At 41.0% G+C, this 22,552-nt stretch overlaps 1 protein-coding gene across 1 annotated transcript in view; it reads right to left on the reverse strand.

Moving 5' to 3' along the window:
• Positions 1 to 22,552, reverse strand: part of MICAL3 (microtubule associated monooxygenase, calponin and LIM domain containing 3) — a 168,421-nt gene that overhangs the window by 99,914 nt on the left and 45,955 nt on the right. The window contains exon 3 of the mRNA XM_056508446.1: positions 2,837 to 3,212. Coding sequence (XP_056364421.1) covers positions 2,837 to 3,100 — 264 coding nt within the window. The 5' untranslated portion in view covers positions 3,101 to 3,212. The remainder of the gene's footprint in view (positions 1 to 2,836; positions 3,213 to 22,552) is intronic.

Genomic DNA, 22,552 nt, shown 5'->3' on the forward strand with positions numbered 1-22,552 from the left:
CCAACAATCATGTCCTGGACGCCTTCAAGAACTCTGATTATCTGAATTCTGGTTAGCCTGGATGCTGGCCACGTACACAAACTGCCCAACTCCAGGCACAGCACCTCATCCCTGAACAATTTTCAAATGGGCAATTAAGAGCTATCATACAAAGTAGGAAAACTTCAGAAGGGTTTTTGTTCAAGTGTACAGAAGCCAGGCTTCCTAAAGAAATGACTGACTTCTGTTCTGGCATGGATAAAACCCTAATCTTTATTTTAAATTCTATCATCTCCACATGCCCACTTAAATTTCTGTACCTTTTAATCAGCAGTTTGAAAATTACATTAAACATTAGGAATAAAGCTAAGTGAGTTAGGAAATATCAAATCAGACATGACTCAGTTCTCAAAAGGCCTCTGCTTTGAACAGTTATGATTATCTTTTAGGAACTACATTTAAACATTTAATGGCATTTGGATAGGAAACAAGAAATTAATAGAAACATATATGAAAAGATAAGAGGAATACATAGTGAAGTTTAGTTTAAAAAATTTATCCACTGCAGTCACTGGCCACCCCCATCACCGTTACCCTTCACACCAACATCAGCAAGTTCTGAGGTTTCTCTCTCATCATTCAATGAGGGACAGCCCCACATGAAGAGCTGTTTTAAAGACACTTGGTTACATGTATTTATTCAAATCACACCCTTTTCTGATGACTTTTGAGCCTTGGTACTCCCCTGGGTCTCCAGTTATTCTTTCAGAGCACCATCTGAAGGACTGTCATTTCTCTCATTCCTCTCACTGCCCCTTCCCAGGGGGCTTCACCCATGATCTCATGTGTGATCTTCCTCCATAAACTGTCGTTGCATCACCTCACTCAGAGACACTGGTTTAATCACCTTTGTCAGAGCTGTCAATTCACAAAACTTCAACTCAAGAGCTGGTTACATTTTGGCCAAGCTAAAATCTTTACCTTTCTAAGGAACATTTCCCAGTGGCTGCCTCGTTGTTAATTCAAGCCCAGCACAACCAAAGGAAGCTCTAATGTCCTTCCAAACTCAGTTCACCACTTCTCATCAATGTAAATGCCACACTCGATTTTCTGATAGCTGGATGTCACCCTCCACTCACATCTGGTTTTTTATATGCTCTCACAATCAAGCACTATCCACTTACCTGCCCATTAAATCTCTTCTTTAATGTTTCATCTCTATTATTGAACCCACCTTTTCCACAGTGTTAACAAATACAGTCAAAGCCTAGATGCAAAAATCACTCTTACAGTCTATTATTCAAATAAATTCAAAATCTCTACATCTTGTTCCCTCCTCTCTCTTTCATAAAAACCACCTATCTTCATTTCACAGACTTAAACACCCTAGTTCAGTCCAACCATTATGTTGCATTCAAAGTAAGAGCAATTCCTGAAGTTAATGAATGCATAGGGCAATCAATTTTGCAGAAAATTTAGAATTTTTCCCATGATGCTCACAGTACTAGCAAGGCTTATTTCTAAGCATACACAAAACCTACTACATTTATCTTCTGGTAAATCCTTCCTTTCTTATGTCACCTGAAAAATGTAAACTTGAACAGCTGGATTTTTGGGGTGTTGTTGTGACTACCAACAGTATTCAATTGTTTGATTTTCAGAATGTTACTACAGTAATTCATCATAAATTAATGAGTTTATAATGAATGTGTTTACCAAGTGTTACTATAGTAATTCATTATAAATGCCTCCATCCATATGAAAATGGCCACTAGAAAGTGAAACAAGATAAACAATTAAGAAACTAACATGACTTTCTAATATTCAGCTGGGGGAAAATATAAGTCCACAGATCTGAAACTACATTCTCCAAAAAAGATTTTTTCTCCCTCAATTCTATACTGAGGAATTAGTCATTAATCCTTTCAATTAAACTATTTTCTTCTCTCAAAAGGTGACTATTCAAGAGAAAGAGTAGCATCTATTGTCCTCAATGAAGGAGGACAGAATCCTGTTCTAATTTCATCCTATTCTGCACTATATGTCTTTTCTGAAAAAACAAGACTGCTTGATTACTTACAAAATCACCTATTCTATTCACATTTCAATAAATTATATAAAGAACTGCTTTCAAACTGCACTGTCCAAAGGGTGCAGCACTTAAATGCCAGCTCACAATAATTCAGGTTAAAAAAAAGTAAAATGCTCTGTGTATGTGTGTGTGTGTGTGTGTGTGTGTGTGTGTGTGTGTGTGTGTAAAAGCAGGAATTCTTGCACTAAATACCACACATACCAACCTTTTTAAAAGAATTTGCATGAATTTCCATAGCATACTTTTTCCTTTAAACCTAGAATATAGATGATCACTTTCTAAATAATGGGAAAGAGTCTGTTTTGTCAAATTGGCAGATAAGTTCAGTTTTCTTGAGTCATGAGAATTTTCAAATTAAAACTCGAATTTTCCAAACATGCATATTTTGTATCCTAGATTCCAACAGCACACATTCCTGTTACTGTCAAAAGGCAAAAAGAAGATAACCAAGATTAAAGGTTTACCAATTAAGATTTTCCAAGCCATCTATCTTGTAGGACTGATGCCACAAAAACTTACAATGTTAAGAACTTGCTGGCTGCTTCTCCTGAATAAAACACAAACATTCAGGCAGGCAGTCACATCTGGTGTTGACAAAGGAATTTCTGATTGCTGATCAAATGTTAAAACAGTGACAACGCTCCTGAAACTTCCCATGCTTTACAGTGACACCAGGCACTATCCTTCCACATCCATACCTTTCCAGTGTGTGTTCCAGAGGGACTGGGTAATAGCTGCCTGGAGCACGGTGACTGAAGCTCTTACCTTCGTGTTGGCGCATGCTTTCCCCTTCTTGTAGTCCTTATGGCTGCCTCTTTTATCCAATTTGGCCCACAAGGCTTTGGCTTTCCAGTAATTGAGCTTGGACTTGAGTTTGTGATAGAAGGAACGATAGTCCTTGGGCTTTAGCTCTAGGTAGTCACAGAGCTCCTGGAAAGCCTTCAGAGTCCCCTTGCAGGTGGAAGCCTGGACAAATCTGTCGAAGAGAACATGAGCCTGGTTCACCTTCTCGTTTTTACTTTCCTCCATGCTTCACACGTGGCAGCTGCCCAGGGAGGCAGCTGTGCTCTTCCAGTCTGCCAGATTTCCCGATGTTGCTCTGCTGAGCCACTTTCACCTCTGGCTTACAAGCATTATTAACCTAGAAAACAAAAAGAAGAGAGTGTAACTGAACTTGCTTTTTCTTTTTTGTTCCAAAATTTGTCTATGCCTGCTGAACTGAGAGCCCAGATTCCTAGTCAGTCCTCAGCTAATTGATATCCCGAGGATTTCTGCCCAAGCTGACTGAAGCAGAGGCTTCCAGAGTTCACTGAGCCTCACTGCAGACAGAGGCACATCTCACATCTCTGTTAAATCACAAAATACTTTAACCTGAGCCAGTGTCTTGGAAGTTTTATCAAAACTCATACTGCAGGAAGAGCAGAGAAGTTACAAGTAAACAAGCAGATGTTACACGAGGTCTGGAAGAGGGCAGAGGTTGTAAAAGAGAACAGGCAAACCTTCTGTGTCACAGTTACCATGTGACACCACAGCAATGGTTATGGGCTGGCCTTAAAAACACTACTGCCACAAAGCATTTCAAGGGCTGGTGCTCCATCAGTAAAATAAGCTTTGGTGCCTTCATTCTAAAAAGACACAGATCTCATCTCAAACAGATGGCACAGCACAAGCTGATAGCCAAGAGTGGATTTTTGCACAGTGATAGTTACTGATGGTTAGTGATCTTAAAACTAAGTTAAACCTGCTAATAGCAACCCATTTCTTAGGAAAATATGTCAAGGCTAAAAAAAGGTAGCTTGTCTGCGTTGCATCAAGCAGTATAAACATTTTCCCCAACTAAAACCTATACACATATTTCTATCAGTAAAAGAACAGCATAAGAGCGAAATGTGGCTGGTGCATGAACTTGCTAAGATTGCCATACTAATTCCTCTATTCTGTTGTTTCCAACTTCTTTTGATATACAGGTCCATACAAAATTTTAAGTGGTAGCTGGGGTAGCTGCTGAGGCAGATCTGCTATCATGAGCTCTGCTGCTCACTTCTGGGATCCCTCAGAAGCAGGCTAGAGACTTACAGAATTCATTGTATGGGCAATGATTAGAGATTTTGTTTGAAGGCTATCTTCTCTTCCTCTCTCTTTTATATGCAATAAACCTCTTTCTTTCTTTTATACATAACACTAAGTATATATACTACATTACCCTACTTGCTGAGAAAGAATAGTTCTGTTTGCCTTCAGATACAAAGGCAGCATGGGAACATATGCACAAACTATGGAAGTGAAAGCACTTCTGAGGTGGTTTTTGCCCTTTGCTTTTTTTGCAAAGGGTATTAAGGTAAAAAGGGAAATATGTGGACTTGGATAAACTTCTTAGATTCTCACCAGCTCCTTTCCTGCTTCCAGCAGACAGGAAGCCAAGTCAAACATTACAGCTCATGTCTCTTCCCCTCCCATATGAACAGCTCTCCAGTAGTTTATTTGGGCACTCCCGCTTTCCAGCCTAACATGTTTATGTTTAGAAGCAGCAAAGGAGACCTTCACATAACAAACTGGCAGCTTTTAAAAATAAAAGTCCTGCAGAAGTCAAAGTACATCAATAGTGCAGAATGCAATTCTAACTTTATTAGAACAACCACCTTGAGGACTCAGTACCCATGAAACTGTTTTTCTAACTGGCTCATAGTGATGCCCATGCCCGTATCAGTACTGCTCACTAAGCAAATAGGAACTGCTCTCTTTATGGTCCATCTTAACTTCATTCTTGTGAAGCTGGAAACATGCTTCAGTCTTCCTCAGGGAAACCACTGCACTACTACAGAGGCTTAAGTCTAACCCTAAAACAGTTTGGTTTGAAAGGGACCTTAAAGGTCACCTAGCTCCAATGCCCCTGCCATGGGCAGGGACACCTCCCACTAGACCAAGCTGCTCAAAGCTCCATCTAACCTTGTCTTGAGCACTGCCAGGGATATGGAATCCACAGCTTCTCTGAGCAATCTGTGCCAGTGTCTCAGTACCCTCATAGTAAAGAGCTTCTTCCCAATACCCAATCTAAACCCGCCCTATAACAGTTTGAAGCCATTCCCACTTGTCCTATCACTCATGTCCTTGTAAAAAGTCCCTCTCCACTAGATACTGAAGGTTTGTGTCTCCTCTTTTGTTCTCAAGAAGAATATTATAATGCACTCCAACAAAACACCTCTAACGCTGAAGGAGTTATTTCAGTGTCTCTGTGTCATACAAACACAATAAAATACCTACAGTCTAAAGTCATATGCCTCATTAATCAGCACAGCATTTCAAGCTGAATACTCTTACATTCCCCCCCAACTTCTTGCACCCCCACTCTACCACCCAAACACTCACTTTACACCAGTGCTTTGGATGACAGACTTCTTCAGAAAAAGCAATTGAAGTTACATGACCTAAATTAAGCGGAGTCACAATTTAGGTCTGTTAGTTCACATTCCACTGCTGATATACCACAATGTAAGGACATCACAGGGATCATTTCCTACTCTTGCTTCTCCTGTAGTTTTTCACCAAGGGAATGAAGCAGCATTGTTTTGGCACTGCGCAAAGACCCAAAAGTTAAAACCCAGCCTCCCTTCACTCTAGGAACTTACTGCTGTGTGTCCAAGGTTTGCCAAGCGAGCAGCCAGACCTGCAGAAAGCAGGTCATTTGAGCCAGCACATTCCAAGGGGCACCTTAGCACGGCAGCTGTGCCCAAATCCCGTTTCACAGCCTGGGAAATCAGTTATGCCCACAGGTGAAACACTGAGGCTTCAGTCACCACATTAGGTCACTCCCTAGAACTCTGCATTCCTGATGTAAACACCCCGAGCCCTTGGAACCCGCGAGCAACACGTCAGAGAACATGGAAATTACAGGAGGAAAGCAAGGGCAGGCAAGAATTATTTGCCAGGTTTCCAGGGTACTTGTGTGCCTTGCTGGCTGTTCTGCAAGCCTGCAGTATCCTGCATGTTTTGTCTCGAGGCAGCTGATTGCTGACTCAGATGCTCGGTGAATTCCTTGGCTGCGGCGTTGGGCGAGAAAGACAAAGCCCGTGGAAAAACGCATGCAAGAACAGTGCTCGCGTTGCTATTTACAATAATAGCAGGAGGTTGTCACTGACTCACAGCTCCAAGCACCCTCAGGATCTCCAGTACTCGCCCAGGACAAAAGCAACCAATGAAAAACACAGAGATGTAGGCAGTGAATAATTCCAGGTGGTGCTTCCTTCACACAGTCACCACAGATGCAGGAATATGAATATTTTATCAAATGCGTACACGAGAAAGAAAGCCCAGTGCCCTACTTCTGCCAAAGGCAAGAGATAAGAGGAGATTTTGTAAATTCTACACGTAATGAATTTGGTTGTACAAATTGAAGTTCTGCTATAAGTGTTGCAAATCCAGGACTTATATATTTCACACAAATAAACCCCCATTATATGAGTCATCACCCCCTCTACATTTCCATCCTAATTTTGTTCAAAGTGTTCATTCAAGCAATGACTTGAGCCCAGGGAAAAAATAAAATACTACAAGAATGTATTTTTCAGCCATCTCTTTCTTTTCCATCAGAAATTACTGAGTTAATTCCAACTACATTCACAGCTTGTTCTTTCTAGCCTAAACCAGGAGTGAATAAAACATTTGCCAAAGTAACTGCCCAGCTGCACTTCAAAATGCTGAGTTTCTCTGAGCACAATGTAAATGCTTTCTTCCATTTGACTTATTTCACAGCCAGACAAACACCACAGATGCACCCTTGACAGACAAACCTCTGAGGAGTCAGGCATCGAGAAGAAGTGGTAATACAATATGGAACTGGAAAGCAAACTGGTCTGTGAATATAAAACTACTGTCCAACAACATTCCCCATGCCCTTGCCTCCCTTCCATGGCCCCTTCTGTAGCTGGTGCCTAAGCAAGGCTCAGTAACATGCTCTGGAAACTCCGAGATGACTGCAGCACCCAGGCAGCCAGGACACACTTGCAACTTGGCTAGCAAAAGCCTAAGCACAGATTATAGTTAAGCTTATGCTACAGACATGGGGACACCTATTTTTGTCTCTCTCCTCCACCCGGCCTCCAGTTTTCTTGCAGGAAACCAATTACCTTTGAGTCTCATTCCTCACTGAATCTGGATGAAGTTGTTCAAAAGTTATTAAGGATGAACTGAAAAGCAGATGAACAAATGGCTCAATCCCGTAAGCCTTCCTTCTTTAGGAAGCCACACACAAAAAAATCTTTATTCCAACAAATGAAAAAGGTTCTGTTTTAATTTTCCAGATTTAATTTCTTTTAGCTAAAATTGCAAAAAAATGGATTTTATACAATATGTTCATGACTTTCTAAGTGAACGCAGGTGTCAAAAACTGCAGTTTTAGGGCAGTGGTAAAACTGTGGAACAGCTGGCAAAAAAAAGAGCAATTTTGACAAGAAAAGCTAAAGCCAAAACAGGCAACTATTTTAGCTCCATATTACGCAGCCCAAGAAGGGGAAAGCAGGAGGACAAAGGCGTGGTTGCCATTGTTTGCAGCTTCCCTTTTCCACCAGATGGAAAAGGGGCACGTCAGCACTGTCCACAGCATGTTTTAAGATGGGATTTAGATCTGCTCCTGCTCATCACGTTCAAAACTCAAGCAAACAAGCTGTCAAAAATCCGTGTTTTAATGCACCATTAAACTTGATCTGGTCACTTCTGCCCACCACATGGGAGAGTCTTTTGGGTCTCCACTTCTTGTCTGTCTGTCCTCCCTCCCAAGCTAGGCCAAAAGCGGGAGAAAGAGAAACCAAATATGAACTTGACTGCAAGTACAAGAACCTGTTCTTAGCACATAGCCAAACAGTTCACAGAATTCTCATGTCAAGAAAAACTCAACCCAGTACTGACTTAAGAAACACTAACTATACAAATGAACATGGAAACATACAAATACAGAAGCACTTACAGAAAACATTTTGGTTCCCAAATTCACATCAAGGTACAGAAGGAAAAATGTGTACATTGCTTATGACTAACCATTTCTTCAATGCCACAACACAACTACTGAGAGCATTTGACCTACAAAACACAACCTTTTATCTATGAGAATTCAAAAAGCATACTTGGCTGCTGCTGTCATATACAACCCTTTGATCACAGCACTCCCTACACTGAATGAACAGTAACAAAGAAAGAGACCGAGAAACAGATCAATGCTTTTTGCTGGATGGGGAAAAAAAAAGGAAACTATACCAAGGAAGAGGTAGTTGTACCCTCAGAGGATGATAAGGGAATAATAGTAAGACAGCTGGATAGGTGTCATTCCCACACCACCATGTTACAGAGCAACAGTTAAATTCTCTTACCTGAAATGCTTTGAAGTTGTTCTGATGTTACATTTCAACACAGAAACACATCCTAAAGTTAGCTCCCACCCAGTTTTACAAGCTGGATTTCCCCAGAGTTCTACAAATATTATCTAATAGCCCTAGGAAAGTGCCTATTTAAAAAACAAATGAAAATAAAGACTCCTAAAATTACCAAAATTACACTTTCACAAAACTTTATTTCTATGGGGATAGAAATAAATGGGGATAAAACAAATTGGTTGCCTTAGCACAAGAAGATATATCAGCTTTTGACTCCATACAGGACATGGACCCATTCACTTTTCCAAGTCAATATGCTGTGTATGCAACAAGAAACACCAGAAACACCAGCTTTTTTAAGAAAAGCTTTACTGAACATTCAAGAACAAGAACACCATTCTGCCCCAACTAGAAACTCTGAGCAGAATGAAGACTGAAGGCTACAAACACACTTCAACAACCTCTGCAGTCCAGTGAGCCAAGTCCTCTGAGGTCTCCAGATTCTGCCAGTGCACTCATCATCCCAAACCATCCCATGGCACAGGGAGGAAACAAATAGAGCCTGTATTTTTATCTTGGGGGAAAAAAAAAAATCTCATAAAAGATATTCTGTAATGAAACTCACATCAACATTTGCAAAAATTTATATAAGTGAAAGCTTCTATCTGCCACAAACTAGCACCAAAACACAGACTGCAGTGATCACAAAAGTGATCACAAAGGAGAAAAGATAATCATCAGGAACAGAGAGACAGATAGAACCATAGGATCTGCAAGTAAGAAGAGGATAAAAATTACCAGTCTTTGTTGAGCATGTAAAATGGTTCAGAGATCAAAAAACTGAAAAGGTCCAGCACCCTCTGTAGTATGTGCTTGCTTTGTCCTATATGCAGTTGCCTCCACTTAATGTGCTCCAGTTCTCTCTCATTACCTAATTAGCCAGAGAAGGGAACAAAGCCAGTGAAGGGTATGAAGCACAAGTTGGGAGGGAGCTGGGGTTGATTAGCCTGGAGAAAAGGAAGCCCAGGAGTGATCTTATCACTCCCTACAACCACCCAAAAGGAGGTGCAGCCAGGTGGGGGCCAGCCTCTTCTCCCAGGGAACAAGTAGACAGCCTTAAGCCGTGCCAGGGGAGGTTCAGACTGGACACCAGGAGGAGTTTCTTCAAGGAAAGGGTCATGGAACATCTGCCCAGGGAGCTGGCAGAGTTGCTGTCCCTGGAGGTGTTTAAGGAAAGATTGGACGTGGCAGTGCCATGGTGGTGTCTGGTCATAGGTTGGACTTGACGATCTCAGAGGTGTTTTCCAACCTCATTGATTCTGTAATTCCCCCTTATATAGGTCAAAGATTACTTATCACCCAGAGTCAAGGGATCCAAATGAGGCTGAATTTACCAAAGCCCTCTTCATTTTCATCAGTCATTAAGAGAAGTATTTAGCACTTCAGAAGCAAGCTCGAAGATTGGTCATTTGTGACAGCATTTATTTTAATCACAGCAGATATGATGCCTAGACTTTCAACTCCAGGGCTCACCCCTCCGTGCTTTGGCAAATCCAGATTCTCACAAAACAAATATTCCAGTTACAGTAAAAAATGAACATGCAATAGCAAGTTTTATTTGTGCTGCTTCCAATTCTCAGCTGGAATGGGTGTGGAAAAGAGGCAGGCACTTCCTGAAAGGAAGTGGTGGACGACAAGGGAGTTAGAAAACAGGATTAGAAGATTCCTAATTTCACCATTTTTACACAGTCAACTAGGTATGACATCAGAAATACCCTGCACAGAACAGCTCAAACAGATTACAGGTTATTTAGTGGATGTATAACCATTTTCTGTGGAAAAAGACTGATTACAGAAAGCAGAGGAAGTTCAAAATTTTGGAATCATTTTCCCTATATACATCTTGCAAGACTCTTTTGGGAGCCAAGAAACTTAAGTAAAAAGACATTTGAATAAAAGAGCTGTAAAGATTTCTCCAACCCACAAACCACCATTTAGAGACTGCTGAACTTTAAAAAAAAAAAACCCAACAAATCCAAGCTTTTATTCTAGTTCAGGAAGGGTTGGGATCATGCTATAACCCATGGGTGCAACCTTAGCCTATATAACTACCACATAAAAGACACATACAGAATCAAAAGAACACCTAAAAAAATCAGACCTTAAACCCAGATCTCCAGAACTGCCACCTCCTTTCCCTAAACAAGAAAAGTCCAGCCAGGAACAGCATCTCAAAGACTCACCTGCAGCTAAGGTCACTCTGCATCCCAGCTGTTTGATGCTCCAATCTGCCCGTCCCCAGCCCATGCATGGCCAATAAGACCCAAGCTCCCACAGAGCAGGCTGACACTTCTTCTCTGCAGCCAAAGAAAACCCCACAGTGTGTTTATAGCCACTCATGGGTGTACCCTGCTTCTGTAACTCAAACCACTACCCCAGCCTTCCTCTCTCCTTCCAAGCTATGCATGACAATATGTGCTCTGCAGTCTGTCTAAGCACCTAAAATCAGAAATGGCAATGACAACGAACCCGATCTAGGTTAGGTCAGGGGTTTCTGAGCCCTGCAGGCTCCACAGCCATGTACTGTTCTCCCACATCAGTCACTAGATTGGACCATAATACACAATGAAGCAATTTCATTTTGTTTCGCAGAGGTGAAGAATTACACTCCTCAGCAAGAGCACTACTGAGTGAGCAGAGTCTGAACAGGGCACCAAGCAGGATTTGAAAGGAATCAGAAGGAGACCACTTTCCATCATGGTTTATCTTCTTGGTCAGATTCACTATGGAGTTACACTTCATTTTTACAGTAAATTTTATTTATCAGACTCTAAAGGCATGGGACTTCTAGGTAACAGAAGAGATAGTGAGCATGTTCAATGGAGACAATGTTAAATCCCAATTTGTCACAGGAAGAAAACACACCCACACATTAATCCTATAACTTTTATTTCATAAACTAGATCATTTGGTTGAGGTCTATTCCACACAACCCACAAACCCCCTCCATAACCTCTCCCAGGCTGCATTCCTGTAGACATGACTTTAATTTCAGAGGGAAAGAAAGTCTATCACATCCTTTCCTCAAAATACTCTTACTATGCTTACATTTTGGAGTTTATGACAGTATGTTAAACTTAAGTTTAGTATTTACCCTTGATAAATTTACTCATGTAAATCCTCTTTCCAAGGTAAGAATACCAACCCTTTGCACTCCGGCATGCCCACAATCCTCAGTAAGGGTTATAATTTTAAAAAGCAAAGCAAAATAAAACCCTTAGCAACTAACAAACTGTGAGACAATGACATCAAATGACAACTGATGAAATCTATCAACTTAATGAAAGTTTGTCTCTGTTACACAATCTGCTGTGTCTAATGCTTCCCCATCATTCATTTTCCTCACAGGCACAAGGAAAGCTTCTACCAGGAGACAGGAATGCATTGCAAGCAAATAAGCAGTTCAACATTTTGGCTCAATCTTGACAAATAGACAGAATAAAGAGTTTGCATTCTCTCAAGCTACAAAATATACCAGCATCTTGAGAAGTAATCCAAACTGTAGGCAGAGAATGGCAAAACCAAAACTCTCAACACTGAACTTCCAGTTCAGCAGAGGATATCAGATAACACCAATCGCACATATTGTTACATAAGTTATAAATAGTAACCAGGCAGCACCATCCCCACTTGGCCGGACATTTGACTCACAGTGAACATGCAGCAGTTTCAATTACCCAGATAGCGATTCCCCTGCAGCCCTGGAACCCACAGGATGCCCCTCTCAGCAAAGACCATGCCAAGCTCAGTGCCTGGAGCCAACGAAAATCTGTTAGGAAATCAGCTAGAGGAAAGAGGTGGAGGTGGTTCTGGGATTTACCCTCCTCTCCCTGAGGCTTTGGCAAGCAGCTCCTGGAAGAAGATGGCAGTCATCACTTCCAGAGGCAGACATTACCAGTCTCCTCAAATACAGCTGCACTGGTGGGGACATGAAAAGACTTGGTCCGAATTAGTCAGAGATTACAACCAACATAAGTGTAAAGATGCCATCAGCAGAATTTGTTCCTAGCACACATCTCTCCTTGCCTTTCATCCTCAAGGACTGTTCTGTTTAAGTCTTTTTAATTCCATCCTCCTTTGGATAAAGGCCATTCCTCTGCAAGGATATCTGGGGGTCTGAGGCAGATAGCTGGGAGGTTCAGCTGAGGATATCTGGCAGAGAAAGCAGCCCAAGCAGGGGGCACAAGCATTCCCTTTGTTTAATGTGGGTTTGAGAGCCCTCACCAAGGGAGCTACGAGCACTTTTTGCGTAACACGTGTGTGTGCACTTGGTTAACAGGCAAAGCTCACCATGCTCACAGACTGCAGTGTGAAACAATGACTGCCCAGTGTGGCTGGACAGGACTGAGGCACTGCTCTGCTCCTGTGCTGCTCACAGGCCAGGATCTGTCTCACAGGGCAGTCCAGATTTCCACTGGCTGATGATTCAGTTCTGGACCTTGGACTCACACTGTGTAATTTCCACAATCTCTTATTCCATTACATCCTGTATGTGAGCACTAGACAGAATGACCCTTTTCCAAAATGCTTTTAATGCAGCAAGAAGGAACACAGACTGCAGGTCACTTGTGACTTTCTCAGTGACAATACCAACAGGCTGCTCCTGGCATATCTGGAGAAGAAAAATACTGAAATCCAAAAGTACTTTCTTCAGCTTCATTCAGCTTCTGCTTTCAGCCAGAATAGACTGGTAGCAGAGCACAGCTCTGTAAACTGGGAATGACCAAGAGTGGTGGCAGCACCATAGCATGACTGTAGCTGCTTTCCTGAAAATCCATACAGTACTCCTGGAGAGCATTAACAGCACAGAACAATCTGGGGTCTTCAACATCTGAAAACTACTTCCTCTCTAGTTGCTCACTGGCAGTAAGCAACTTAGTATCTATATATTTACTATTAGTTTACATTAACAGAAGCAAATGCTACTATTAAGAAAGCTTAGTCTTCTCCAAACTGAGGACTGAGAAATGTAAAGGATTTTTTTATTATACTGGGAACTACCAGTAAAATCCATGTCTACTTTCCACTCCCCTGTCATTTCCCATACATACACCCCAGAAATTATCGTGTGTTTTTTTCCCATGGACTCAAAAGATCTGGCTTAACTGCAGAGAAAAAAAAAAATCTTATTTCCTGGGGCAAACCAGAAAACTCTCCAATATTTGGTTCTTGAGATACTTGGGAGTGACCACAAGTAATATGCAATGTTTGCTTTAAACCTTTAATTTCAGTAATACTCTTGTTTATTTTCTAGGATAGAACAGACTATTCCAGCTGGAAGAGCCCTACAGTGATCATCTGGTCCAACTGCCTGGCTGAACAAAAGCTGAAGTATGTTGTTAAGGGCCTTGCCATAATGAAAGTTCACTTCCCTTCTCTGGCTGACACTAGTGGCTGGGCATGCACCTTTTGCTGTAATTTCTGCATTATGTTCTGTAACTATAGGGAGTAACAGAGAAATGCTTATTTGAAGAGCAAAAGGCAGACAAAAGGATCTAATGCTCATAAAAATGGGCAATTTCCTACCCTTGTCACACTGTGGCTGGCCAGTGAGATTATTAATGCTTTAGGTCTCATCCATTATCAACTCACACATTTCTTCCTGAGCCAGTTGTTTTTATGATCAATAGCATTCTTTTAATTTCCAGGCCAAGTTTATACCTCTCTGTTCCTGTGATGATGCTGACCTATGCATTAGCTTTCCCTCCCTTCCCACATATACTTATAGACCATGCCCTTGTCTATTATTTATAGACATCTCCCCCTGACCTTCATTATGCTAAGGTCAAATCAAGCTCTCTTGGACTAAGATAGGCTTTCTTTTCCTATGCTTCCCAAAGAGAAAACTGGGATATTGTTGGGTATGGGGTTTAGAAGTTTGAAAGGTAGGGAGGTTGTGTGATCTTAAGAAGAATTACAGCTGTACAGTGCATTTGACCAGATGAGTACTCAGAACAGAATTGCACAATAGGGTATAGAGTACATCCCTCTCCTGCCCATTCTGGGATGGCTTTAGCCTCTTCCACCTCTACAATCCTCAGCTAGTATGCATTTTAATGTACCCATTGATCAATGCAATCCCTCTTTCTCCTTTCTCGGATATTTCCAAGTGAAAGGCCATCAGATTGCCTCACATTATTAAATTTAATTCAATGTGTATCCTACAAGTTCTAGTTCTTTCTACAGAAAGAGTTGGTCTCACAGGCAGAGAAATACAGCCCTAATCCTTTAAGAGCAAGAACAGGAACCCTTCCCCTCCAAATTAGTTTCTTCCCCTTCTAAACAGAATTTGGTTCTTTTTGTGAAAGAAACAACCATGGTATTTGGATGCAGTCTTTTCAGAAAAGAGATGCAGTATCAATGCCATGGGCCAGGTGACTGGTGGAGCTTCACGTGGAAGATTCCCACAGGCTGTGGTCAGCCCTTCCAGTCTCCTCTACTTCCTGACCTACTCACAGCAATATAAAAAACAGGGTAGAACACCTCCAGGAGTGGAAAGAAAAATGTGTTGGCTTTTGTCCTGCAACTCAGTATTTGAAATCAGAGAAGTGGAGTTCTAGAGCACTCTCCAACACAAAAAGTCCAAGGCAAGTTCAGTTTATTAAGAGAATACAGTTTTCTGAAATTGAAAAGAAACAGGCCACATACTAGGATTTGTCTCCAAACTAGTCCAGTGCTTTGATATTACTGTATAGATGCAGACATGACAATGCACACACAGTTGATGTGCCACACCAGAATTACATGCTCCTAACCATGACTGTGAACATGCATGCAAAGCAAAACAGCTTTATTGAAGGTTTATTGAAGGCTGTGCAAAATTATCAGGTTCAAGGCCTTTAGCTGCATGAAGTTGAATTTCTGTGAAAGCAACTGATCCTGCAGCCATTCCTGTAACCCTCTGTCCTCTGACAAGTGTTGTGTGGGGTGGGAAGTAGCGTGAGGAAGGTGACCCTGTCATCTGAAACTCCATTTCCTTGACAGGATGGATGCAATTTTGCTTCTTGTGTTTTAAACAATTACAGCCTTGAAAGCTGAAGATGGCAAGAGACTTCCAGAATTTTGCCAGTGTGCATAGAGCTGCCAGAAACAGTGTTGGTAACAGTGTTTTTGCAAAGGCTGTTCATACAATTTCAAGAAAACTTGAAATCTCAAGTGTGCTTTTGGTAGAACAGCTTACTAAAAGCTGCTGGTATGCTCCTGCATGTTGTTTACTTTGGAAAATGAAATTTGAATGTTGTTTTCCCTCAAAGGCAAAGCTATGCAAAGAAATACTTGAGGCAATTTATGCCACATCTGTGTCCCCACAGCTAATAAAAGAATGTAAGATGACTACAAGCTATGCGGGTATAATCACTTCACTAAATTACATAAGACAATTTAAGAGATAAGTACTGTTCTAAGTGCTCCAAGCATATATTATATGTTGCCCAGGAGTCCATTATCACAAAAGAAGAAAAATTATTTTGTCTTTGAATAGCTTTTAGAAATAACTAAAATACCCCAACAGTGTTTTTGATGCAGCATTGCTCTAATCTGATCTCAAATGAGCTCTGTTTTCCCTTTTCCACCTATGCAATGGAACAGTGACTTCACTTTCATTAGTCCCCTGGCTAACTCCTTAGATCTGACAGTAATACAGTCATTAAGCAGATCAGCAGGGTCTCAAGTTTAACAGAAAGATCAGTATTTAGACATGTCTGTTATTCAGTCCAAGGCTGCTGGCACATTTATCAACAGCCATAGATTGAGATGCAGTAATACCTTAAAGAAACAGAACAAAGCAGCAAGTTCACAGTATCCAGCTGTAATGAAATGTGAAACTCTACCCTTGACAAGCACAATACAGCATTGTTCACTGGATGCAAGAGGTGCTCCCTTCTGTAGCTTGGATTGCTACCTGTTCCACGTGCCCCTAGGCCCATCACACTTGCTGGTTTTGGAGAAAACAGGCTACCAGGGTATTGCATGGAGGGTCTAGAGCTCATCTCACTGCAGACTGTGGGGAGGAACCCTGAGGGGTACCCAGCATTGTGGTGACTCAGTAACTGCCAGGACACCCTGGAGAGAACATCTGTGCTACCCACACACCCTCTCCATGGGCCCACCAGCATTTACTGACTGTGTGTCCAGACCTAAGCATTAGACTCCCACATTCCTCCACTCCACAGGACAAGGCAGTTCACTTCTAGCACGGAGCTATTTATTAGTTACACCACATGTCAAATTAACATGGGTTTATGTAAGTAAATTCAGGGCAAGGTAGGTTCTAATGAAAATGGCCAACAAAACAGGTACCTTGCTATTAAAGCCTGCTTTCCCTAGAAGAATTTAAAGCCATGTAGGCAATGTGTGGGAGAAGCTGACATCAGTGCAAAGTAACCTGCAGCAAGGCAGGTGTGGATGCAAAACACCTGCAAACAAACTCAATCCATTATTAAAGGTGAGTTTGACTTTCACTTAGAACTGAACATCACACACAGTCTGTGCCCACATCTATTTCAATCCTGTCTCAGGTCAGCCTGACAAGCACTGGGTATGATGCCCACAGACACACAAATGACCACCTGAAGTGGACAAGAGCTCTCTGTAACTGCAAGGACCAGGCTAGGTGGCTCATTCTCTCAGCAGTCCTTTCTACAGACAGAATAGAGCGTGGAGAAGCTTCCAGCACGCTCCTCTCCTGGTTTCCTCCACTGAACACAACCCATTAATGGAAAAACAGCCCATGTGCATGCAGAGAAAAACTAGTCTGTCCCAACCAGGCTACACTTAACAACTGGAATCAGTACTAAGGTGACCCAGACAGGATTAAGCTGGAGGTCTGCCACACAGCTTTCATCAGATCAGTATTCAGCTGCAGAAGAGACAGATCATTTCTGGGGGAAAGGCATCCATGTTTCCTTTTCTCTTCTTGGTTAGGAAACTTGATCTGGCTGTTGATTAGGGAACTACACCGATCCAAACTGCTTAAAACTCTTGCTTGAGGAGTAGGTCAAACTAAGAAATTCTAAGTCACAGAACCACTAATAATTAAGGTTGGAAAAGACCTCTGGAGATTGCCTAGGTTGATCCCACTGCTCCAAGCAGAGTCAGCTAAAACAGGTTATTCAGGACAGTGCCCAGTCGGGTTTTGAGCATCTCCAAGGACAGAGTCACAAGGGATGCTTTAAGCCTAACATAATATCTCTTGCAACAGACAGACCTGCATATTTAACCTCCAGGCAGATTAATTTTTATGTACTGAAGCAATACAAGAGAGGATAGATACTCAAGTCCCAGCACACATCACCCTAGAAGGTAAAGTCAAGGGTGCCAAAAGCAGCAAGTCACTTTTTCCCCTATATTCATGAAACTCATAAGGTTCTCAGATTTCCTCCTTGCCCTGAAACCAATTCAATTGTTTATTCCCAGGCCTAATGGAACATTAAACAAAAGAAAGCTTAACCCATGAAGACAACACATGAAGCTTCTCTAGCAGATAGTACTGAAGCTCTGAATCCCATTTTTACACTCCACTTTCTGAACAAAGGCAACACCTAGTCCAAGGGTTTAACTAAGCTGTCTCCTCTCCCCCTGAAAACAGTTCTTAAAGATCTGAATTTGCAGCAAACAAGCACTGGCAGAATCAAAAATAACATTTAAGAGACTCTCAATAAGTGATTGAGTGTCATGTTGGTCCAGATGTTGACCCAGAACACATGAGTTTCTTACAAGCTGCAATATGAAAGAGAAATCTAATGAAATCAAAAAGTATATGCACACCTAACAACAAAAAATATTAGGATTAAAAAATCACTGCTATGTTTTCCAAAGGCAGAGTGCAATTCCTGGCAATGGAGGAACAAGGAATAGCTATGCAGCTGGCAAGTGAACCACAAGGTTTTAAATAGATAGTTCAAAGCCAAAGATTACTCTCTTATCCTGTGCTGGAGGTGTTACAAGGCTGTGAGGAAAGATATTGATGTACAGAGAAGAATCAAAAATGTATCACTTGAATGTTAAATTATCTACCTCTGCCTTTGCAAAACCACTTTTGGGATAATTTGCAATATGATTTAAAACAACAGCTGTTTGTCCAGTTCAAAGACCCCTGATTCAGTTTGGGTGTAATCAAGAGGCTTTAGCTTTTGCAGGCTTACCAATTTAATTTTGACATATAAAGAACTCTATAAAATAAAGTTCACCTCTGGGATAAGCTGTTTCTAGTCTCAGTTCATGGTATCTACTTAGGAATACTTGGGTAAAAAAGTGGTTTTGCTAGGAAAAAAAAGGCTGCTCATGGGGGAAAAGACAGGTTAAGAAACCAGCAGAGCCTACAAAGAGCAGATTTTTAAAAAGGGAATCTATTTTAAAGAGAATTTTTAATGGGAATCTGTTACACACATGCACGTGGGACTGCAGAAGCATCAGCAGCCCTCCTCAGCCCTCTTACACCCAGGGTCTTTCTTTTCTCATCCCCTAACAGGAGGGTCTGGAGACAGGATTTGAGAGGATTACCAGGTCAAAGCTGCAAGTGCATTCCCGCCAGCAGTCTAAAAGTGAAGTTAATCACCTCAGCACTTATAAAGGGGCAAGGCCCAGGAAAGACTGAGCCAGACTGCTTTCAGCAACTGGCCTGAAACCAGTCACCAGCCACCTAAATGCCAAGTCTGATCCTGTGGGCAAACAACTTCCTGAGCAATGGTTACTTGAGGTGACAGATGCAGGGTGACAGAACACACTTCTTTACACTGTCCCACAAACAACACTTGAGCAAGTCTCACTGAAACACTGAAGTTCTCCAGTCAAAGGTCTACACTAGAAAGAGTTTTTGTTAAAAGAAAATAAGCAATAATTTGTGTGTTTATTTAGAAAACAACTACCTCCAGTCAAATCCTCTGGCAAACAGGGAAAGCAGCACTAAGTCTTTTCCAGGGAAAAAAACTTCAGTCTAGACTTAGAAAAGGCTTAGTCTAGACATGGATACCAGCAGTGAAATTGGGACATTTTTTCTGGTGTCCTCAGTGCACAGGATCAGTGTCTCTCTTCTCTCAGCAGGCAGGCCAGGTAGGGGTCCAAGACTAAATTCAGCTATCACATTACCATACCCTGTCATGGTGCAGACTTGCTCAAAAACTTAGCAATTTATGCTAAAACTTGGAAGAAAATATCCCAGCCAACAATTTCTAGCCAAACTTGAATCAAGTCTTTAGCCTAAAGAGGTCAGCTAGCGATTGTAGAAGTATACACTGAGTTTGTTCTGCATTTCATACACATATATTCATCCTTCCCCTCACATAAAAAGTAAAGTCAGGGATTCTATTTTTAAAACAAGCTTGGTTTCATTTAAAGAGAGAAATCTGCACATATGCAGCTTCAATATCAAGTATTCCAGATCTTATGGGAAGTTTTTTCTTTAGTGACTTGGTTCCTCAAGTAAACCAAGAACCCATCCCAAGAAGACACATTAGGGTTCTGAGAATTACTGCTAAAATCCTTAAAATTCAATTCTTCAAAGTTCATTTCAAACACAAACCCCTGTCTAAGGCTTTAAGATTATGGAAGGAATAGAAGTGCCTAATTTTAAAACATGCTACCTTATTGCTAAGTTTAAATAAATTAATAACTTCAATCCATCCTTGAGCTTTACAGTTCACTACTTAAAGAAAAAGCAGAGCAGGTTTCTTTAGATTTAGAAGACCAGAAATTCATTTTTAAATTAAATTAGTTTTTAATTTAAAACACTAAAAAATTATTCCATACCTTGATATCATTAGCAATACTTTACAGATCATTATTATATGAATTTTTGAGATAAGACAACCAAAACTCTTTTAATTCTCTTAAGATTTGAATCTGCCATAAAAAATGTGCAGGAAAAGCCGCAGTTGGTGGTTTTCTTTTTCCTCCTCTTTGTTTTCAGATCCTTCAGTGAAGAGAAAACCCTTCTAGAAAGAAGAGCTATTCCCTGCAGTACCACCTCTCCATTCCCAATTTCCAAGAACAGTGCAGGGAATAGTTTCTAGCATGGGGACAGAGAAATCTTCTGGAAGAAGTTTAAGGACGCTCTCCTCAGACTATTTCGGTCACCAATAACTGCACTGGAATGGCACTGGAGATTCCAAAGGGAAAGCTGTTATCCATCACCAGCAGGTCAGCTACACTCAACTCTGTAAATACATCTCAGAAGAATCAAGTGTTAGATTTTTCCTACATTTATAGTACTGCAAGAACAGAACAAGGAATACAGTCTATTTCGCTTTCATTTTTGTCTTGCTATGTTTCCATTCTAAATTTCAAAATTTATTCCTTTCACCGAATTGTACATTTCCTACAACTGAGCACTTCTAAAAGCAATCTCAGTCAAAAATGAAGAAATGACCAAGAGAAAATCCAGTACCAACCTCCAAAGAACTGCTAACAGACATTTCCACCTTGAGAAAGTCCAAAGACAACAAGCTTGTTCATCAAAACCAGTTCCTGAATTTTACAACTTTCTCTTCCAGTCCTGTGGTTTCACTGGGTTTATTAAATCATATCAGCTGGTATTATTAAGTACTTGATGATAATGCAGAAAGGAACAGCACTTTTGTGGTCGGAAATGTAGCCACACAACCTTCCTGTTAATGCATAACTGGAGGCTGTAACAGCAGATAGCAACCTAGATCTCCAGACATATGGACCCACACTTCACTTATCTAGGATATCTATTTCATGCTTCCCTTCCTCCTGATTTTGGAAATGAGTTTCAACTGAAGACCATGCTGGAAACTCAAACCAAACACAAGCAGCCTCTTCAGTCAGGTCAGAGATTTGACCTGACTCCCCACATGGCACAACTATCACAAGACAAATTGAAGAGGAAAACAAACACAAGGTTTGTGGTGAGATGAGATCCATCCCTTAGGCCATTGTGGGATCTCCAGCTGTTTCATGCAAATCATGAAGATATCCATATCTTTATACCTTAGGGCAGACACTGGAAGAAATATACAAATCTCTCTTAGTTTTCAAAGTCAGTGAAAGTTTAAAAAAAATTGTAAATCAGCAAGGTCTTGGCAGAAGGAAATATTTATGTCGGTACTTAAAAAAAGAAAAGAAGTTTCAATCACCTCAGTATGACATGTCTGGGAAAACGAGTTCCCTTTTTTTTTTGTTTGACTTTTTGTAAAGTTGCATTACCACTAAGTTTAACTAGAAATTGCATGAGCAAAGCCAAGAAGCCAGCCTGCTTAACAGCCAAAGAAAGAAGAAAAATTATTTGTCTGGATCTACCCATTAAATCTTCTGCATGCTTTAAGGACACTCCTCTTTAAAAATGCAGATTTATTTCATCTTGCTTACCCCTTTAAGAAAGGCTCCAACTGCTCTTTTAACATCCCCATATTTAATTTCAATTTTAAAAACCTGTTGATTTATCACTGCCTTTTTCTTGCACTCATAGTAGCTGCACATTTAGCAAAATTTTGTTCCAGGGTCTTAATTGTACTTTTTAGGGCTACAGCTAACTAGCTTTCAAAAAAATTCTGGAGAAACATCAGTCAGAGCAGCCCAAAGGGCTGCCATCAGAAACTGTGACAAAGCAGTACAGAAAAGCTCATACCCACATCAGGGCTGCTGTGGAACAGAGTCCAACTCAATGTTTGCTCTATTATCAACTTGGCACACTCAAGGGAAGTTGTGGAAGTCTGTTGTTCAAGTAATTTAAAATTAGACTACTTAAAAAAATAACAGGAGGAATAAAGTCTTAGCTGTCTAGATTATGTTTCCTATAATTTTGCAGGAAAATTATACAAATATCCACAGTTTTATTTTTGTGCAGGGGTAATAAGTTCGTGGGATGCAAATTACCATAAGGTTTGATGCTTAAGAATAGAACATCTGAAGTGCAATATTCTTCCCACTCTCCATGACTGTTTTCAGAGCACTTGGCCAGGTGCCTGACAAAATATATTTGTCTCACTGAGTTCACAGGTCAGCACCTGAGACTTCTCAAGTGTCCCATGACATTGCTGCTCAAGCCCTCCTCCACACAGCTACAGAAGATGACAAAAGACAATCTTGATCCTGTTTCTTC

Source organism: Oenanthe melanoleuca, chromosome 1A, assembly GCF_029582105.1.
Source record: "Oenanthe melanoleuca isolate GR-GAL-2019-014 chromosome 1A, OMel1.0, whole genome shotgun sequence".
In the NCBI taxonomy this organism is placed as follows: domain Eukaryota; kingdom Metazoa; phylum Chordata; class Aves; order Passeriformes; family Muscicapidae; genus Oenanthe; species Oenanthe melanoleuca.